Source organism: Marmota marmota, unplaced genomic scaffold (assembly GCF_001458135.2).
Source record: "Marmota marmota marmota unplaced genomic scaffold, marMar, whole genome shotgun sequence".
NCBI lineage: Eukaryota > Metazoa > Chordata > Mammalia > Rodentia > Sciuridae > Marmota > Marmota marmota.
In genome coordinates this window covers 6,205,511-6,225,050 of record NW_026000136.1, presented here as the reverse complement: position 1 = coordinate 6,225,050, position 19,540 = coordinate 6,205,511, and the positions used below count along the sequence as shown (strand labels likewise).

At 56.0% G+C, this 19,540-nt stretch overlaps 1 protein-coding gene and 1 long non-coding RNA gene across 4 annotated transcripts in view; both read right to left on the bottom strand.

Annotated features, from left to right (window-relative positions):
• Ints1 (integrator complex subunit 1) overlaps window positions 1-14,210 on the bottom strand; it is a 29,098-nt gene extending 14,888 nt beyond the window's left edge. The window contains exons 1-22 of the mRNA XM_048785185.1: window positions 14,204-14,210; window positions 13,727-14,130; window positions 13,457-13,594; window positions 13,006-13,165; window positions 12,747-12,852; window positions 12,457-12,643; window positions 12,200-12,345; window positions 11,971-12,112; window positions 10,394-10,570; window positions 9,685-9,793; window positions 8,998-9,118; window positions 8,367-8,444; window positions 7,240-7,397; window positions 6,730-6,826; window positions 4,420-4,511; window positions 4,218-4,278; window positions 2,493-2,690; window positions 2,039-2,168; window positions 1,543-1,722; window positions 1,317-1,466; window positions 491-670; window positions 306-410 (exon numbers count right to left, since the gene is read on the bottom strand). Of these exons, the coding sequence (XP_048641142.1) occupies window positions 306-410; window positions 491-670; window positions 1,317-1,466; window positions 1,543-1,722; window positions 2,039-2,168; window positions 2,493-2,690; window positions 4,218-4,278; window positions 4,420-4,511; window positions 6,730-6,826; window positions 7,240-7,397; window positions 8,367-8,444; window positions 8,998-9,118; window positions 9,685-9,793; window positions 10,394-10,570; window positions 11,971-12,112; window positions 12,200-12,345; window positions 12,457-12,643; window positions 12,747-12,852; window positions 13,006-13,165; window positions 13,457-13,594; window positions 13,727-14,130; window positions 14,204-14,210 (3,126 nt within the window). The remainder of the gene's footprint in view (window positions 1-305; window positions 411-490; window positions 671-1,316; window positions 1,467-1,542; window positions 1,723-2,038; window positions 2,169-2,492; window positions 2,691-4,217; window positions 4,279-4,419; window positions 4,512-6,729; window positions 6,827-7,239; window positions 7,398-8,366; window positions 8,445-8,997; window positions 9,119-9,684; window positions 9,794-10,393; window positions 10,571-11,970; window positions 12,113-12,199; window positions 12,346-12,456; window positions 12,644-12,746; window positions 12,853-13,005; window positions 13,166-13,456; window positions 13,595-13,726; window positions 14,131-14,203) is intronic.
• Window positions 14,211-18,908: 4,698 nt separating this feature from the next.
• LOC125611181 overlaps window positions 18,909-19,540 on the bottom strand; it is a 5,813-nt gene continuing 5,181 nt past the window's right edge. For all 3 annotated transcript variants that reach the window (XR_007341323.1, XR_007341324.1, XR_007341322.1), the window contains one exon: window positions 18,909-19,515. This is a non-coding gene — a long non-coding RNA (uncharacterized LOC125611181). The remainder of the gene's footprint in view (window positions 19,516-19,540) is intronic.

The following is a 19,540-nucleotide window of genomic DNA, read 5'->3' as shown; positions in this document are numbered from 1 at the left end:
ACCAAGGGCTCTGACGGTCCTCAGTGGGTGGTATGTGAAGTCGTCCTCCAACCACCAAGCCACCCCCAGAGCCTGGCACAGCAGGAGGCAACTCCTGGCTCCAGCCCCACCCCCACAACCAAGGCCCTGCTCAGTCTGGGAAAAAAATGCTCCATGAAGGGAGCAGGGACTACAGGGGACTGAGAGATAGCTGTGGTAACCACAAAGGCCATTCAATGCCTCCACGTGGCACCAGGCCATGGGGAACAGGCTAGGTGTGGACACTTCAGACCCAGAGTCTGGCACCTCTGGCCCCGTCCTCTCACCAGGGCCAGGTCGCTATGTGGACCCTGCTCCTCCACCGGCGTGTGCTGGGACAGGTAGATCAGGTAGGCGCTGATGGTTTGGGGGTCGGTCTCCATGTGGATGGCCTGGGGAGGGAGGTGTGTGAGCCAGCTCCTGGGGCAGTACTGCCGACCCAGCCCACCCACAACCAAGGCACAGCCCTTACCTGCTGCAGTGCCAGGGCTGTGGTGGTCCTGACGCTGTCAAACAGGGGCAACCTGGGCAAGTCCCGCAGCAGCCACTGGTAGCCCTGCAGCGCATCCACCTCCCCTGAGTCCTCCTCCATGGGGGGATCCTTCTCCTCCTTGTCCCGCAGACCACCCTCTGAGAGTACCAGCGACAGGCCCTGTGGACACACAGAGCTGGGTCAAACCATGTGCCAGCACTTGGTGGGCCCAGATACTCTCAGGCAGCACACATGTCCCTCAGAGCCCCGCGCAGAGAACACAGAACTTCAGGCTCAGTCAGGATTAAGGAGAGAAAAATAACTCCAGCTGGTTCCTTCAAAGCCTTTTTTTTTTTAAATTTTAAAACAGGGTCTCAATAAGTCATCCATGTTGACCTTGAACTTGCAATTCTGCTGCTTCAACATCTTGAGTAGCTGGGATTACAGGTGGGCACCATTGCACCAGCTCAAAACATTTTTGTTCAATACCTTTTAAAAAATACTGATGCTGGGGACGGAATCCAGGGCCCTGCACACGCTAGGCACACGCTGCCTCTGAGCTCCGCCCCAGCCCCGGCTCAATACCTTTTAAAGACAAGAAGCTGTGGTTTGTTAAGTCACTCTGAGTTCTCCATGCCACCACCCAGAGAAGGAACACCAGAAGGCAACAGAGGCCTCTTGGTTCTTCCAAACTGTGCTGGTGACATCTGTCCCTTCTACATGCAACCAGGAAAGGGTCTAGGAAGGCTGGGTAACGAGAATCAAGACCAGAGTGGGACAGTGACAGAGCCTGTGCAGAGACCAGAGGCCCTGGCCTGGCTCTCACCTTCATGGCCAGAACCCTGGAAGCCACCTGCGAGGAGCCAAGACGCCGCAGGAAGTAGTCCAGCACCTCACATGTGGTCTGCTCATCAGCCTTTGGGCCCAGCAGCAGGTCCTGTAGGCGGCCCAACAGCTGTCGCTGCTTCTGCTGCCTCTGAGGGACGAGAGGGCATCTCAGAGGACCCGGCTGACTGAAGAGCCGCAGTGGGGCACAGTGGATAGGGACCTACCTGCCGCTTCTTGGCCTTCTGCTCCCTGCTCTCGCCCTCATCCTCCTCCTCCCCAGAGGCGGGGTCGTCGGCAGCGTCGTGCAGCAGGAACTCACACAGGCACTGCACGGGCAGCACGTCCAGGGAGCCCTCGCTGGACTGCACCAGGTCGGCCAGCCAGGGCATGGACTGCGAGGAGGCCTGGGTGGACAAGAGCAGCCCACTCAACGCCTTCGTGACCAAGCTTGGGCGACCCCCTCACTTACCCCACCAACACCCCAATTCCTAGAGCAGCCCCCTGGGGCCACAGACAGACCTGCCAGGAGGCACAGCCAGCTCCGACCTGAAATCAGTGCCATCTGCTCACCTGGAATTCACATGCCTCTGAATCCCACATGCACCTGCTTCCCCTCTTCCGGCCATGACAGTCACTGCCAGGTACCACTGAGGCCGATCTTCCAAACCCACCCCAGCTCTCCTCCCTCCAGGGCCTCCTGTTCCTCAGGGTAAGACTCACCTGCCTCTGGATGATGTTGAGGAGGAAGTCTGGGTTGCGGCTGCGACAAAGGAGGTGCCCGAGGCGCAGGGACTGGTTAAGACCCTTCACCTGGTCCAGGATGTGAGGGGGAGGCCTCCGAGGGGGCCCTCTGAAGGTGACAGGAACAAGAGTATCAGAATGCTACATGTACAACGTGACCCCAGCAACACTGATAGGTAAGACAAGGAGCACCCAGCCTCCCAGTCCCACTGCTGGGGGCAGCTGAGACCCTGGGACTGCTGTGACACCTCAACCCAGCTCTCCCTGGTCAGGCTCCCTCTGGAGCCTATGACGTAGGAATGGATGCAGGGGGCACTTCAGTGGTGCGATCGGCTCCACCCGCCCTCCAGCCTCTTCCCACCCAAGCTGCCCACCTGCCCAGCAGAACAGACCACACCAGGCCTGGGACACAGGGGTGGGGAGCGGGCCATACTGGGGATCCAGGCTTGTGAGCTGTGACAGAAGGAGGCTGCTGCTCTCAGTGATGGTCTGCTTGGTGGACGCAGCGGCCAGGTGCCCCTCAAATGCCAGGATCTCCTGTTTCTCCCGCTGGGAGATCTGCAGCTCCCGGTTAATCATCTCTGTCCGGGTTTCCTCATCCGTCAGGGTGCACGGCGGATAGGAGTAGTTACTGGGGATCAAGAGAGGTCTTGCTGCGCTGCCCTGCCCTGCCAGGCTTGCTTCTGCCAGACCATGTGTGCACACAGGGTGGACCCTCATGAGACCTGCACCTGAGAAACCACAGGCCCCAGCAGCCCACCCACCATTTCACTGCAGCCCAAGAGCCATCTCAGCTCCAAGTCCAGCCCATGTCAGAATTCCATGGTCTCTTCCAGGACACCTACTCTGCCATGCCCTGCCATGCCAGGATCCTTGTTCAATACCAGGAACCAAACAGACTGGTATTCTAAGACCCTGGGAATCTCAGGTTGGGGGAGCACTTCCTGCTTCCAGAGGCAAGCACAGCTTTTGGGGAAGCACTAACTGTTCATCTCCTTTCATGTTTCAAAATCCATCTTCCTGTGTGTCTCCTCCTGAGCTCGGTCTACTCCTCACTTCACCACCCCTCACCACTCCCCACCTTCCGTCTACCGCTCAGTTTCAGCAGAAGACGAGAAGCTCGCCTTCCAGCTTAAGACCACACCCCTAGTCCCCACCACTCCAGTCACACACACACACCCCAGCCCCTGCCACAGCAAGGCCACAGACACCCAGCTGCCCAAGGCCATGGCCACAAACATTCAGTCCACATGACACTAGAGCCAGAATCTAGCCCTACAGGCCACAGACAACCAGCCCCTACAAAATCATAGCCACGCACACCCAGCCCCCACCATATAAAACACGTACACCTGAGTCCCCCCTCCAAGCTGCCACAGCTCCACACACCCAGTGCCCATGCCACAGCAACACGCGCACACACACCCAACCTCCACACAGCAGTGACACGCAAAGCTAACTCCCACAATGCCTGGTTCCCACAACACCAGTCACACGCCATAGTGCCCCCAGTGCCACAGATACACACACACGCGCGCGCGCGCCAGGTCCCCACAATGCCACAGTGTCAGGCTCCAGCCCAGCCTGGACAACTGCCCTTGCAACACGCACCTCACCCGGCTACACTGGACACCTGGCACGAGAAACACCTCACCCTGGCCTGTCTGGGCACCACGGCTGTAAGGGCACAACTCACACCGAGCTACAGTCCGTGCAGTGGCCGGCCCCTCCTGCTGACACCGTGTTGACTGTCCAGGGAGGAGGATGCCTGTGCTGACGCCAAGCACAGCCACGCTACAGCTGCCAAAACCCACCTGTATGCCCAGTCCCTGCCTCCAATCTGCGTCCCTCCCAGTCACTGTCCACTGGTCTGACCGCTCTCTGCTCCCACTGGCAGAACACATGCTGCCCAGAATGTGCCAGGCAGGGCCCTGCCACCCTCCATGAAGGCTTCCCCGAAGCTGCCTGGCTCCAGAGCCACACTGCCACCCCATCCCTCCCCACGCCCAGTAAGGAAGAGACTAACGCGCAACAGACTTGGACTTGGAGTTCAGAGAATCACCAGCGGGTGCTGCAAGCTGGGGCAAGGCCGTGCAGCTCTGGAGTCCAGGCCCTGCTCCTCTGCTGGCCCTCCCCCGAGCAAGACAAGCCCACTTACTTGGTCATCACCATCTCCATGAGCATCTTCAGGGTGGGGTACTCCTCCCAGGCAGCCAGGCCTATGGGCAAGGACACAGGTGTGGCCATCTCTGCTCCTCCTCTAGTCCCTCACAGGGCTCTAGCCCAAATCCCAACACAGATGCCCCAAAGGAAGAGCTGCCCTCCCTCAGCCAGGTCTGCCCACAGCCAGGACAGCTCACCGATATTCTCTGGGTTGAATGCAGCCACAACCAGCAGCAGGGGCCATGCCTTCCAGTAGAGCGTGGAGATGGCCAGGTTCGGGGGCTGATACCTGGAAGGAGGATGGCGTCAGAGTGGCTTAGTTGCCTGAGCCCAGAGAAGAGAACTGGCCACACCAGGGCAGCCCCGGCACGGCAGGCTGTGACCAACCAGCTGGGCACTGCTTTAGATGACATTGATGGAGCATCAAAAACTCCCCTCCAGGAATTCATACTCCAGCAGACCTGTCTACACCACAGGCCTGTGACCAAGCACACGTCACTGCTCAGAGCCCACTGCAGGGCACACTAGGATCAAGCCCACTGTCTCTCGGCAGCTCTGAGCCCCTGGGCCTTGTGACTTTTCTAAGCCTCAGTTTCCCACCCATGTAATGGGAACAATGATGATGGAGCACACACACCACAGTCCAAGAAAGAGAGTGAGAGAAAAACTCCACAGTCATAGGCTGAAAAAAAAAAAGAAAACCCCTAGGCACAAACTTCCAAGAAAAACACTTAAGGTTTATCTAAGGGGGGGCTACAGAACGTGATCGACAGAAATTAAAGACCTAGATAACAGGAAGCCCACGTTCATGCAGGGGAAGACTGAGTACTGTTATTTTTTAGGCAAAAACTGATGAGCTAATCTTAAAAATCAAATGGAAATGTCACGACTCAGAACAGCCAAAACCACCTAGAAAAACAACAAAGCTGGAGGACAACGAAAGGACAAGCCACAGAATCAGAGAAAATATTTGCAAAGCATAGACCTGATGAAGGTCCAGAATCTAGAACAGATAAAGAACTCTTAAAACTCAACAGCCAATTAAAAAATCAGAAAAGGATTTGAATAGACCTTCCTCCAAAGATCTACAAACAACCCATAAACACATGAGAAGATGTTTAGTGTCATCACTGATCAGAAAAATACAGATGAAAACACTAAGACGCCAACTCAAACCCACCAGGATGGCAAAGAATGACAGGCAGCCATGTTGGCCAGAGTGGAAAATTGGAGTGCTCACACAGAGCTAGTGGGAATGTCACATGATGCAGCTGCCATGGAAAAGCCTGGCAGCTCCCCCACCAAGTCAAACGTGTGACCAGCAAGTGTACTGCCAGGTATGCAGTCACACAAAAACCTGCTCACTAACATTCTCCTAGCATCCTCACAGCAGCCAAACAATGAGTACAATCCAAGTGTCCACCAGCCCATGACTGGACAACGTGGTACTCTCCATGCAATAGTATGTCATGTATAGAAAGTACCAAGTACCAGTGCACGCTACAACATACATGAACCTTGAAAACATTATGCTGAAGGGTGAAGGAAATCAGTCACAGAAAGCATAACAGTGTCTGGGCACAGTGGTGCACACCTGTAATCCCAGGCACTCGTAGTCTAAGGCAGGAGGATCTCAAGATCAAGATCAGCCTCAGCAACTTAATGAGGCCCTACGCAACTCAGCAAGGCCCTGTCTCTAAATAAAATATAAAAAGGGCTATGAATGTGGCTATGTGGTTAAGCACCCCTGGGGTTCAATCCCCAGTACAAAAGGAAAAAACCACACATTATACAATTCCATTTACATGAAGTGCCCCAAAAGGAAACTGATAGGAGAGAAGATGGCTGGTTGCTGGGAGTGGGAGGAAATCTGGGGGACAGCTTCTCTGAGGGACAAAAATGTTCTAGTTAGATTGCAGCAAAGGATGCACAACCTGTGGACATGCTAAACACTTATCAATTCTTTAAGCACATGAAGTGCATGTGAACTGCGTCTCTGTGAAGCTGCTAGTAAGTGAAGCATGTTTACCATGAAGAAACAGTGACAGTTTTTATGAATCAGTCAAAAAATAAATTTAAGCCAGACATGGTGATGCACACTTGTAATCCCAGCAGCTCAGGAGGCTGAGACAGAAGGATCACAGTTCAAAGCCAGCCCCAGAATGTGAGGTGCTAAGCGACTGAGAGAGACCCTATCTCTAAATAAAATACAAAATAGGGCTGGGGATGTGGCTCAGAGGTCAAGTGCCCCTGAGTTCAATCCCCAGTCCCCGCCCCCCAAAAAAAAGGAAAAAAAAAGAAACTAAAAAAGCACAAACTCATTGCTGTCTAAGAAATAAAGCATTCACACATTAACACAAAAAAAGCAAGCATAAGAGACATTGAAGAGAATAACAGAATTTACCACCCACATCCAGCAATAATGGGAAAACCGAGGTCACCCCACCCCGCAGGTCTTGAGGACAGGCTTCCTGGGTGGGCTGGGCTGTGGGGGCTCTGGCTCTTACCCAGGAGGGAGCTGGATGTTCTCAGGGTGGTGGTAGGTGCACAGGTTCAGGACGGCGTCGATAAGCTGAATCCGTTCCACCTTCAGCACTTCCACATCTGAAACCCCAAGCCACACCCAGAAGCCCACTCAGGTTCACGCTCTGGGCATCGGGCAAAGGACTCAGCCTTGGGGCATCAGAGTGAGAAGACAGGTCTTACTCTGGGTTGAGGGCGGGATGGGAGGTGACCCAGGTACCACATGACAAGACACAAAATGCCTGGCTCAAGGAGGGGAAGGGAGGATCAGGGCGTCACAGCTGGACCTGGGGAGCCAGGACTATCCTGGACAGCAGTGCAGCCTGCCCAGAGGGTGTGCAACCCAGGCAGAGCAGACTCGCTGCTGCAGGGCGCAGGGATGTGCACTGGCATCCTCTCACGGGCTTCTGCAGGGTGGGGGAGGAGTAGAGTGTGGGGGCTGTCGCCTATGGGGGCCCAGGACAAAGACCACAGAAAAGTCCAAGGGGCATTACCATCTGCCTGCACAGCTGCAGCCCGCTTCACCAGGTGGTCAGCAAGCTCCATGGCGTCTGCAGGGCCGAGTGGGAGCTCCCGGGACAGCCCAACGACCAGGATGCGCATCAGCGTGTCCTCCAGGATGGGCACCTCTGAGCAGAGGCGCAGGAAGAAGCTGTGGGCAGCAGAGGGAGACACTGGGCTTGGTGGGGCCCAGCCCAAACCTGTAGAGGCCAGGCGTCAAGGCCTCAGGCCAGTGGGCAGCAGCCCACCCTCCCCAGCCCTGGCAGGGCAGGAGCTGCCGCTGGCAGGCCTGTCTGGACAGGAGAGAACAGGAAGCTACCCACCCACCTCCAAGGCCTTGGCCGCCACCCACACTGCATGGTCCAGAGCATGCAGGGTGACCAGCAGCATGGAGGGGGACAGTCAGAACAGCTGAGTGAAGAAGGGCAGTGGCTGTGGCTGTTTGGGAGCACCCAAGGGCAAAGAGTGAGTGTGGGGAACGGGTGTGTGTGTGCAGAGAAAGGTGTCTATGGACATCCCTGAGAATATCCAAGAGGCAGGAGTTTGGGGGTACCATGGGTGCAGACCCTGGTGGAGCCCCAAGAAGACAAAGCCATAGGAATGAACGCAGAGTTGTTCAGACATTGTAAGGATCACTCCATCAGCGCGACAGACACCTTCTAATAGATACAATGACTATCAAAGTATTATATGTGTATGTGTGTGGGTGTGTATTACACATTTTACTTTGAATCACATTTACTATTATTATTCCTCTTAGAGGCAATGCTAAAACCAAATGTCAAACTCTAGAGGAAACAAAATTAAGCCATTTACAGTGTAATATACTTATCAAGAGTGTGAAAGAAAATTTTAGTCACTCCTGACATTCATTCTCTCTGTTCCTCAGTAATAACTGTCCTGATTCTTAACTTGGCACACAGCCGTCTAGATATGCAAAGCATTATTCTGGGGTGGTGGGGGGAGGGGGCTCTACAGACACCAGTGGTTTGCAGGGTGGATGGGATGGGGCCACTAAGGACAAACAGCAGCTCCATACAGTGGGCCCCAGACGGCCAAACTCCCAGAAGCTCCTCAGGCCTGAAGCACACAAGAGCACCCGCCCTGCAGGCTTGCTCACTTGCGGTCACTTTCAGGTGGCCAGTTGTCCCACTTGTAGTAGGTCTCCGGTTGTTCTGTGAACAGCACCTTGTGAAGGCTACAGAGGCAGAGAAGGGCTGTCAGTCAGGAAGCAGCTGCCCAGGGGCTCACCCCACCTAGCAGGTCCCCTGCAGGCTCATCTCAATCAAAAGGTATGGACTGGAAAGTGTGCAGGGACTGCTCCTAAGCTGTCCCCTGGAGATGCCCAAAGGACTCAGCCACATCACAACCACTGAGTGGGGACCCTTCCTCTCTCCTCAAGCTTTCTAAATCATATCCACTGGTTGAAGCAGAAGTTATCTCAGTGGTTCTCCTTGTACGCAGGAGCAGTTTACAGGATCCCAGCAGATAGGTGGCTCCCGGCTACGTGGGCCCCACCCGCTAGTGCTTGTGGGCCCCCACCTCCCCCAGCCAGGGATGTGCCCAGCTCTAACACACTCAGGACCCTGCCTCCTTGGCTGAGGGAGTGCTGCTGTTCACCACCATGTCTGGCTCTTGAAAAGGCTAGGGCCAGCTGGTGGTCACATCCAGAGGGGACAGGGTCCTTTCCTGCAAGCCCCTGAGTCAGCAGCTGCTGGGAAGGTGGCTGCGCAACAACACAGGGCCCGTACCAATGCACATAGTCCTTGGGGGCAAGTTTACTGATGGAAGGGACGACCGTGTGAAGCCACCAGACGGCGTCGCGCTGGATTGCAGCAATCTGGTTCTGGAATGCCCGCAGCACTTCAAGGTCTAAGAGGGACAGGTTTAGTGGTGTGGTGTGTGTGCAGTGGCCCAGGGGGCAGCGAGCACGCCCAGGGTATAGCCCAAGGCCTGTCCCAGGAGGGAGGCTGGAGTTAAGGGCTGGAGGGACCCTGGAGAGCACAGAGGAGGCGGTTGTCTGCTGACATAATGCTCCAGGGAGTCCAGCAACCCACCCAGGGGCCCAGAGACCCCGGGACTGTAGCCTCGCTCAGCCTCATTCAGTCAGCTGCTTCGGGCCCCTATGGCCAGGCCCTCCAGCAAACCAGCTCACTGGCCCTCTCCCTCCTTCCCTTCCTGTCTTTGGCTGGAAGTTCCAGCTGTGGTCCCAGAACTGGGGTGTACAGACGATGTGGCACAGCAGTGCAGGGGCAGGTCATCCCAGTCCAGACAGGCAGGACAGAGGGACAGCCACTTCCACAAGCTCCCTCAGCCTCCTCCAAGAGCCATGACAACAACCCTCCCTCCCCACCCTCTGCTGGGCCTTTCAAGGGACAGCCTCAGCGCCTGGCCCGAGACCTCTGACTGAGCAGGGCCAAGCCTGCCCACAGCCTTACTCCTCTTCTCTCCTTTGTCCCAGGCAATGCCAGCTTCCTTCACCTGAGCCGTGATGCCCAGCATCATGGACACAGCCAGCACATCCGTGATGTGAACCACAAACCGCTCCTGCAAGCACAGGACCACAGGGCTCGCATCCTGGGAGGACCTGTACCCGAGAGCCCCAGACCACCCACAAGCAGACAGACAGACGTACACAGGTAGCTGAGGACAGTGGATCCAGAGCAAGCTGGGACTGCTGTGCTAGGAAAGGGCGTGGCAAGAGCAAGTCTTGGGACTTAAGAGCCACTAAACAAGGGCTGGTCAGACCCTGGAAGGTCAGCCACAGCAGCTGGGCCCTGGAATCCTCCATGACCTATGCCTTACTTCCTCCTATCCAGCATGAGCCCCCCACATCCTCAGACTGCCCACCCCAATGGCTGCAATGCCCTGTCCCTGCTCATGCTGCCGCACAGCTTCCCTGGTGGCACCAGCTACAACTCTGGCACACCTAGCCCAAGGCGGGTGACTTCCAGCACATGGTCAGCGCGTTCTCAGTCCCCATGTGAGATGGAGCCAAATGTCCCTCTGGGACTTGGTGCCGTTGGTGTACTGGCCACAGCCAGCGTGCTAGACTGGCCTGGTTGCTGGTACACCCACGAGGAGAGATGGCTGAATGTGACCCAGAGCGAAAGAGAAGCATGCAAACCCATTAGGAAAGGGAGGCACCTTGAACTCCATGTCCAGGTACTGGGGCTCCTTGCGCTCCTGCATGAGCCCAAGACAAAAAGCCTGGAAGTTGATCTCGTGCTTCGTCTGCTTGATGATTTCCCGGAGCAGGGCCCGTGAGGCCCGGAGGTAATCATCTTTGTTGGTCAGCAGGTCCTGGAACACCATGGCCAGGAACTGGCCAGAGACAGGCCATGTGAGGTGCTGTGAACAGTGGCCGTCCAGGACAGGTACCCTTGCCACCAGCTTATCTCCTCTATCAAGCCTGCCATCAGCACCTCTCAGCCCAGCAAAAAGCCAGGAGAACACACGTCCAGGCTCCCCGAGGCACCATCAGGCTGGTCAACATGTGAAGGGCCTACAGCAGACCCCACAGGCCTGTCCCTGGGCCGTGGGGGGTCTCCCCTCCATGGCTGAGCTCTGAGTGCAGGGACTGCATCCACCTGGCTCTTGGAAGCCAAAGCTTGTCAACTGAGAGGTGGACTAGTTAACAGATGACAGCAAAGCCACAGGAGTGAAGCTCCCCGAGCCCCCTCCCACCTCAACAAAGAAACCAAGACCCCAGTGCAGGTCTGAATGAGCCACCTTGCTTTTCTCCTCATGCGGGGCTGTGAAGATGACCAAGAGCTGGTCATCAGAAATGACAGGAGGCCAACACACAACCAAGCTGCTTAAAAGCCTAACTCTGAGCAAACCACAAGAGCACTCTTCTGGGTTTCCCTGCCCAGGAGACACTAAACCAGGAAGCCCACAGCCAGGACTCCAGGAAGCACCGCAGGGCTACTCAGACTCCCGCTGAACGGGGGAAAACCTCTGCTGAGGAAGTTTGGCCTGGATCTTGGTCTAGAAACTTTGGTGGCTTTTTAAGAACTCAGCGCTGCTCCTTCAAGAAATCACATTTTCCTGGGCGCAGTGGTGCATACCTGTCATCCCAGCAGCTCGGAGGCTGAGGCAGGAGGACCGTGAGTTCAAAGCTAGCCTCAGCAACAGTGAGGCGCTAAGCAACTCAGTGAGACCCTGTCTCTAAATAAAACGCAAAATAGGGCTGGAAATGGGGCTCGGTGGTTAAGCAAGAGCCCCTGAGTTCAATCACTGGTACCCACCCCCTCCAAAAAAGGAAAGAAATCACATCTCAGTTTACAAGGAAAGATTGGAAGTCAAATTCAATGAGATCTAAAAACTCAGGCCAGGCATGTGGCACATGACTGTAATCCCAGCAATTCAGAAGGCTAAAGGAGGAGGACAGTGAATTGGAAGCTGGCATGGGTAACTCAGCCAGACCCCGTCTCAAATTTAAAAAAAAAAAAAATGGCTGAGGGTGTAGCCCAGTAGGGGGGCACCTGCGTGATGTAAGTGGGCCCTGAGCACCATGGAACCAAACAAATCAGAACAGCTCCTGCCCACTCCCAGAGCTGGGAGCCTGTTCCCACACGGCACCACCAAACCACCCACCCTCATCCAAGCAAACAAGAAGACAGGCCGTGGAGGGGTCCTCTCCAGGCTGGAGCCCCACAGCCCGTGGACAGGAGCAGAGTCCAGCTCAAGGCCGGATGGAGCAGAGGCAGCCAGCCTCCTACCTTGGGTGCCAGCTCGGCGCTGTGCTGCAGCACCGTGTAGAGGATCTGCATGTTGTTGGGGTTGCGGGCATTAGACAGCTCGTTGAAGATCACAAACTTGATGGTGGTGCCCAGGTTGTCCTTGTGGGCATTCAGCAACTCCCTGGACACGAGCGCCAAGTCCGTGGGAAGGGGCACAGGGCAGACCACCCACCTGCCCCATCACCTTCCACCGGCCCACTGCACATACCTGAGGCAGAGCATGTAGTGGTTCAAGAGAACTTTGGGCTTGAGGCGGATCTTGATCAGGTGAGAAATGACATCCATGTCCTCTGGGCCATGCGTGTTGCAGTTCATGCAGACAGACATCAGCAGGTCCTGGGCTGGCCTGGTTAGCTGCAAGGAGGCCGAGAAAGAACTGTCAGGTGCACAGCAACAGCTGAAGGAGTCCTCGGGAAGGCACCGCCACATGGGTCTGCCCTGGAAGACGCCTCACACGGTGCCCACCTTCGGGTTCTGCAGCCACATCTCCAGCCGCTGCACGGTCAGCAGCCGCACCTCCTTGTAGCCGCAGGTGGAGGTGAGCAGCCGCAGGAGGTTCCTGGAGACGTTGTCGATGGGCTGGCGCCGATTGAGCTGGTCCCGCAGCATGTCGAGGACATACTCCTCCACGCTCTCTGCGAGGTCATCGTACCTAGGCCAGAGGGGGGAAGAAAGCCGGGAGGAAGCCATCCTCTGGACACCTACCCCACATGCCTCCCACCTCACTTGGAAGGCCCGGCCATGCAGCCACCTACCTGGGCATGAGCTGACCCTCTTGCTCAGGGCTCAGCTTCTCCTCGGCTATCAGCAGCTCTGTCTGGCTGTCCTCCTCCTCCGTGAGGGAGGGGTGCGGGCTGCTCCCTGCATGGACCATGGACAGCCCCATGAGGCCCACTTTCTACCCATCCCCCACCAATACCCAAGTTAAGCCTGAAGATGGAGGGAGGTGACCTCAGCCCTTTCCCAGGGCGGGACACCCTGTGCTTGTCCCTGACAGGCCCCAGAGTTTCTTACCAGCCCCAAGGTCTCCCCCGCTGCGCCCCACCTCCCCCTGCAGCAGCATGCTCTTGGGGGGCATCCTGGTGTTAAATGCCGTCTGGATGTTGTCCACGAATGTCCTGCAGTGAGGGCTGTCCACCCAGATCCGCTCTCCCAGGGAATCTTCGATGTACACCTGCAGAGAACCACACTCTCAGGCCCAGCCCGCCACGGGGCCCCACCTGCCCCCACTGCTAACGTGCGCTTCCCTGAAGGCCCCACGGCCGCCCAGTGGGTGCCTTCACAAGGCTTCTCAGTGCAGGAGGGACAGTGGCGAGACCCCCGGGGCCATCCGACACGCCTCTTCCAGGGAATTCCCTCCGTTTGCTTCTCTCCTGCTCACGTCTCTGCTGGGCCTCCCCTGCTCCCTCCCAGACCTCCCTACCACCAAAGTAGCTTCTCTGAGACCCCAGTGAAGGTGACTGACCTTGACAAAGATTTCAGGCCAGTTCTCATCCTCCTCATAGGCGGCCATGAGGAGGTTACAGGCCAGCACAGATACCAGGCTGTTCCCCTTGGCCTTGAAGTTGATGGAGGCATCTCGCCGCAGAAGGCTGCACAGGGCCTGCAGGGAGGCTCAGGTCAGGGTGCCCACCTGGGCCTCAGAGGAGGCACAGGTCCCGGTGCCCACATCGAGTCCTCAGTGCCCAGGTGGAGGCAATGGGGGTCCAGGGAGGAGATGACGGCCAGTCCTCACCTCGATAACGCCCTCAGTGGCAAAGATGTTGGGCTTGATCTTGGCCAGGTACATGAGGCTCAGGTACAGGGTGCTATCGGGCTTGGCACGCGTCACCTTCAGCTGCTTTACTGCCCCACACAGCACCCCCTCGATCCGGTCATCGTTGCCCTCCAGCTCGGCAGCTTCGATCTCATCCAGCAGCACTGTGGGCAGCACTGGACAGTCGGAGGGTCTGGTTAGAGCAGGTGGCCAGGGGCAGAAGTCACCCTCAGAGCCACAGGGACCCGGCAAAGCATCAAAGTCCAGTAGACGGTCAGCCCGGAGCCCTATCCTTTCTGAACAGCTCCCCACTCTTGGTACAACAGCCGTCCTGAGGGCGCGGGGCGCAGGTCCTGTCAGCCAACCAAGGCCACACAGCAAGGCTCAGGTTGGGACCCAAAGTTGCTGCAGGCCTCCATCCACAGTGCCCCACGCGGCTGCACAGTCTCTGCTCACCAGACATGGTAGTTTTTCTACAAATTAATGGCTTTGCAGCCTGGCTCTTCTCTCTCCTTTTTGGTGGTGCACACCTGTAATCCCAGCAACTCGAGAGGCTGATAAGAAGGATCACCAGTTCAAAGCCAGCCTCAGCACCTCAACAAGGCCCTGAGCAACTTAGCAAGACTCTGTCTCTACGTAAAATATAGAAACGGCTGGGGATGCAGCTCGGAGGCTAAGCATCCCTGGCTTCAATCCCCGTTACCAAAAAATAAATAAAATTAAACAAAGACAGGTTCTTGCTAAGTTGCTTAGGCTCTAACTTGCTGAGGCCGGCCTCGAACTTTTGATCCCCCTGTCTCAGCCTCCAGAACCCTGAGCTTACTGGCATCTGCTGTGCCTGGCCTAGCTCTTCCCTTGATAGTGGCTCCACCTCTGGTTCCTTCCCACAGTCCTTGCTGCACCCCACCCCACCTCCCCGCAGGTCTGCTTGTGTTGACCCTCACTCAGCTGGCCTCCTGTGTCCCTGGCCACTGCTCCTGTCCCAGGGGCTCCTCCCCATCTCCTGTGGCTCATGCATGCTCTCATGTGGGTCCCTGGGCTGTTCCTCTCAGGAGCACCTGGGCTCTGGCCCGTGTTCTCTTCTCTGATGCTCATTATCATTCAGTTCTGGGTGTCCCCTGGTTTTCACTGTGATTTCAGCCCAAGGGTTTTTAGGATCATGTTTTTAACACCCCAGAGGCAGGCACTGCTGCAGGTTTAGCACTTGTCTACATCCAGGTGCAGCAACATTTACTGACACCTGATCAGCACGTGGCAGGACAGACAGATGGTTTGCGGATCCTACAGGGTCTGGCCTTGGAGGGGCTTCAATACAGACCCAGAAATAGCTGGATGCGGCCTGCTGACGCCATCTGATACCACAGAGAGCTTTATCCTATGGAACACGCTTTTCACAGTTATCTTACTTAATCCCCAGAATCACACAGGCAACACTAATGACAAAGCGCAGCTGGCAAGAGTGACCTGCAGCCGAGTCAGGGCCTCCACCTGCTACCACCTCATCTTCACCGCACCCACCATGCCGGAGTCTGAAGCAACTGCCCCTCACTCCTGTCCCACCACAGCTCCAGTGTCATCCTGCCCACCCACTCTAGGCCCCACCTGCCCGGCACAGACACCACCCACAATGTCATCTGGGCTCTCACCATTGTGTGACAGCCACACCAGCCCAGCCCTGCTCCCTGGTGCAGCTCCACTCTCTGCTCTGCCGAGCTCACACCCTCCACTTAAATTGACCCTCCCCCAGAACCTGCTAGGGGCTCCCCCACACTGTAGCAACCTGGCTCCTCCTCAGAACTCCCTAGGAGCCTCTAAGCCCCCTAAGGGCAAAGGCCACAGACCACTAACCCTCAGGACCTTACACACAACACCAATAGTAAATGCTGGCTGAGCTGTAACAAAAATGTCACCACTACAGCTAATAGGACACTTGTTCTTTTTAAAATCTACAAAAACATACTAAAGAAATGCTCTAGCCAGGCATAGTGGCGCACACCTATAATCCCAGCAATTCAGGAGGCTGAGGCAGGAGGATCACAAGTTCGAGGTCAACCTAAGCAACTTAATGAGACCCTGTCTCAAAGAAAAATTTTAAAAAAGGGCTGGGAATGTAGTTCAGCAGTAGAGCACACCCAGGTTCAGTACTCTATACCAACATGAAAAAAAAAAAATAGGAAAGAAAGATAAAAAGATCCCCAACAGGAACAAAAACACACAGAGAGCAAGGTCAGCCATGGGCTGCTACGTGCTCAGTGACGTGGACTGGTCTGGTGTTTGCAGCTCTTCTCTACAGAGCCAATAAAAATTATCCCTGGGGGAGCCGGTGCTGTGGTACATGCCTGTCATCCCAGCTGCTTGGGAGGCTGAGGCAGGAGGACTGCGAGTTCAAAGCCAGCCTCAGCAATGGTGAGGTACTAAGCAACTCAGTGAGACCCTGTCTCTAGATAGAATAAAAAACAGGGCTGGGGATGTGGCTCAGTGGTCAGTGCCCCTGAGTTCAATCCCTAGTAACAGCCCCCCCAAAAAAATGATCACTGGGAAAGTGACGCAGAAAAGCGGGGTGACGTTAGATGTGAACCAGGTTAGAAGTGCCCGTGAGGGCAAAGGCCTGGGTGAAGTCCTCACTGACTTCTGTCTTCAGGGATGCCGTCTGCTGCCTTTCTGCTGGACAAAGGGAGGGATAGGCTCTCCCCTGTCTGCAGCTGGAGGAAAGGCCAGCAGNGGGGACGCACCTGAGGGCTTGGCCGCGGCGCTGGGCCGCCGCACGGTGGTCGGGCTTTGGCCCCGGGTTCATCACGCCGTCCTCGCTCCTTTCGGCTGGAAGTCGCTGGGTCGCTCGTCGTCGCCCCTCACGCCGCAGGCGCCGCCGGCCCGCAAGGCCGCCCAGAGTCGCGACCTGTGGCTTACAGCCCACCACTCGGGCTCCCCGCCGCCACTGCCGCTCCGGAATCAGAAACCAACCTTCCGGGAAAACCGGAAACAAAATAGCACGGCGACCGGAAGGGAAGGAGAGGGAGCCAGTGCCCACGGCGAGTGCGCAAAATCTGTAGCGCCCTCTGGAGGCGGGATGGCTGATGCCGAGCCTTGCGGGCTGACGCTTTATTCTTGCCAAAGAAGCTGATATGTTAAGTGACGCGCTCAGGGACACAGCTAGGAAGGATGGCAGCAGGAGTCAGATCACTGCTTTTCCACTGACTGGGCACCAACTGCGTTTCTCTGTAACCAGCCGGCCACCTGGTCTCCCTCTGCCTAGGTGCTGCCTACACTGGCCTTCCGCCTGCAGGCTGCCGGCAGGATGGAACCAGATTGTCCACCTGGTGGGGGAATGTCTGGGTCCAGGCAAAGGAACCCAGCCACTGGGGCAGTGTGAAGCTCCAGGTCGATCCATGGGGTCAATGTCCCAGTCCTGAGTGCCCTGTGATAGATAATGCCACCAGCCCCACCTACCACACCCCACCCAAGCAGGCAGCTGGGTACCCAGCAGAGGAGGGAGGATTCAATGTGTGAGTGTGTGTGTGTGTGTGTGTGTGTGAGTGTGTATGTGTGGTGCTGGGGATGGAACCCAGGGCCTTGTGCATGTGAGGCAGGCACTCTACCAACTGAGCTATATCCCCAGCCCCACTTCTTTTAAAATATATTTTTTAGTTGTCAATGGACCTTTATTTATATGCAGTGCTGATTGAAGCCAGATTTAAAGGAAGGTGTAAGTTAGGTAAATCGGGTCTAATATCGAGTGAAATCTAAAATGGAGGCCATGTGGAGAATGAATTCCCGGAAAAGTTGAGCAACTCTCGGAATGTTAATGAAGCCCAGGAAACAGCCCCCAACAGATTTGGAGAAAGCCCATCCCAAAGAAATGTTAATGGACAGCAAACTTGAAGATGCTGATTACTTATTTGGCCCACCTGTGTCCCACCCCTTGGGCCTTCCCACCTACATTCCATCACCGAAAACTATAAAATGGAGAGACAACCGCACTTCCTCGGATTCCACCTCTTGGGTCCCCTTCTTCCTCCGGGAGAAGTCTTTTCTGCTGTCCTTTCATAAACTTGTATTTTCCACTCTGACCTTGCCTCCGCGTGCTTCTCTGGTGTTATACTTCAACGTTGGGGAAGCAAGGACTCGTCACCGGTCAACAGCGGTAACACTGAGACTCGAACCCAGTGCCTCACACATGCCAGGCAAGTGCTCCACCATGGAGCCCCAGCCCTAGCCCTAGGGAGGATCCGTTTTTCACTGAAGATCTCCATTTATTTTAATAGGCAAAGCCCCATAGTGGCAAAACCCTAAAGGATCAAAAGATTAAAGAGGGGCGGGGCAGAGGCTGGCTCAGTGGCTGAGCGCTGGCCTGGCATGCGTGAGGCACTGGGTTCCATCCTCGGCACCACAGAAAAATAAACAAATAAAATTAAGGCATCTGTCCGTCTACAACTACCAAAAAAAAAAGTCCCCTTCGCACCTCTGACCACAAGCCAGTGTCCTGCCCAGAGTTGGCCTCCTGCCTCTCCTTAGCTCGCCCCTTCCAGCACATTCTACACACACCAACAACCACAGGTGTGCGCTCCCCCACCTCTGAGTGCTGAGGGTGAAGGTGGCCCGCAGCTCTGGCTGTCCCTGGGAGCTCACCCCAAAACCAAGAGCAAATCCCTTCTGCTGAGAATGGAGACTGAAAGGTGGAAACCTCGACCCCGACAGGTGCCACAGAATCTGGGAGTGGAGATGGCCCCCGGGTCCAGCGGGTCTCAATCTGTATGTGTGCAGGGATTTGGAAGATGGAATATTTTTTTGGAGGGGGAGGGCTGGTGGCAGTGCTACCAGGGATGGAACCCAGGGACGCTTAACCACTGAGCCACATCCTCAGCCCTTTTTGTTTAGGGTCTTGATAAGTTGCTGAAGCTAGCCTCAAACTTTTGATCCTCCTGCCTCAGCCTCCCAAACTGCTGGGATTACAGGCGTGCACCACCGCGCCCAGCTCCAGCCCTTTTTATTTTTTTATTTTTTTTTAGTTTTAGGTGGACACAATGTCTTTATTTTACATTTATGTGCTGCTGAGGATCGAACCCAGTGCCCCACGCATGCTAGGCAAGCGCTCTATCACTGAGCCACCACCCCAGCCCCCCTGTCTATTTTTTATTTTGAGTCAGGGTCTCACTGAGTTGCTTAGGGTCTTGCAAAGTTGCTGAGGCTGGCCTCGAACTTTCCATCCTCCTGCCTCAGCCTCCAGAGCTACTGGGATTACAAGTGTGCCCCACCGCGCCCAGCTCTCCCTCTCTCTTTTTTAAAACAGCTTGGTGGCGGTTTAGTTGATACCAGGGAACTGCAGACATTCACAGGGCCTGAGCTGATGTGCGTTGACACGGGCACACACCTGGGCAGCCATTGCAACCAGTAGGATCCCCCATGCTGCCGTCCTTGCCCCTGTCCCAGGGTGTCCCCAGGCCAGCACCACCCGCTTTTTCATCACCAGGGAGGGTTGGTTGCTGTGTGGAGTTCTGTAGACACTCCAGGGACCACACAGCGGGGCTCTTTTTCTGTCTGGCTTTTTTCACTTTAAGATCCATCGGCTGCGAGGTGGATAGTCTGCCCCCTCCTTTGCTGTGCGGGGTTCCCTTGCAGGGATGGCCACATCATCCACCCGCGGATGGGACTGGTGGGAGGGACGGAATGCATGTCCTGTGCCTGCAGGGGTGTCTCATGACACAGGATCACATGCTCTTCCACCTTCCACAGGTCTTTGGTGAGCAGTCTCCAAATTTGGTCTTCAAATCCTGTGGGGGGGGTGTGTGGGGGGGG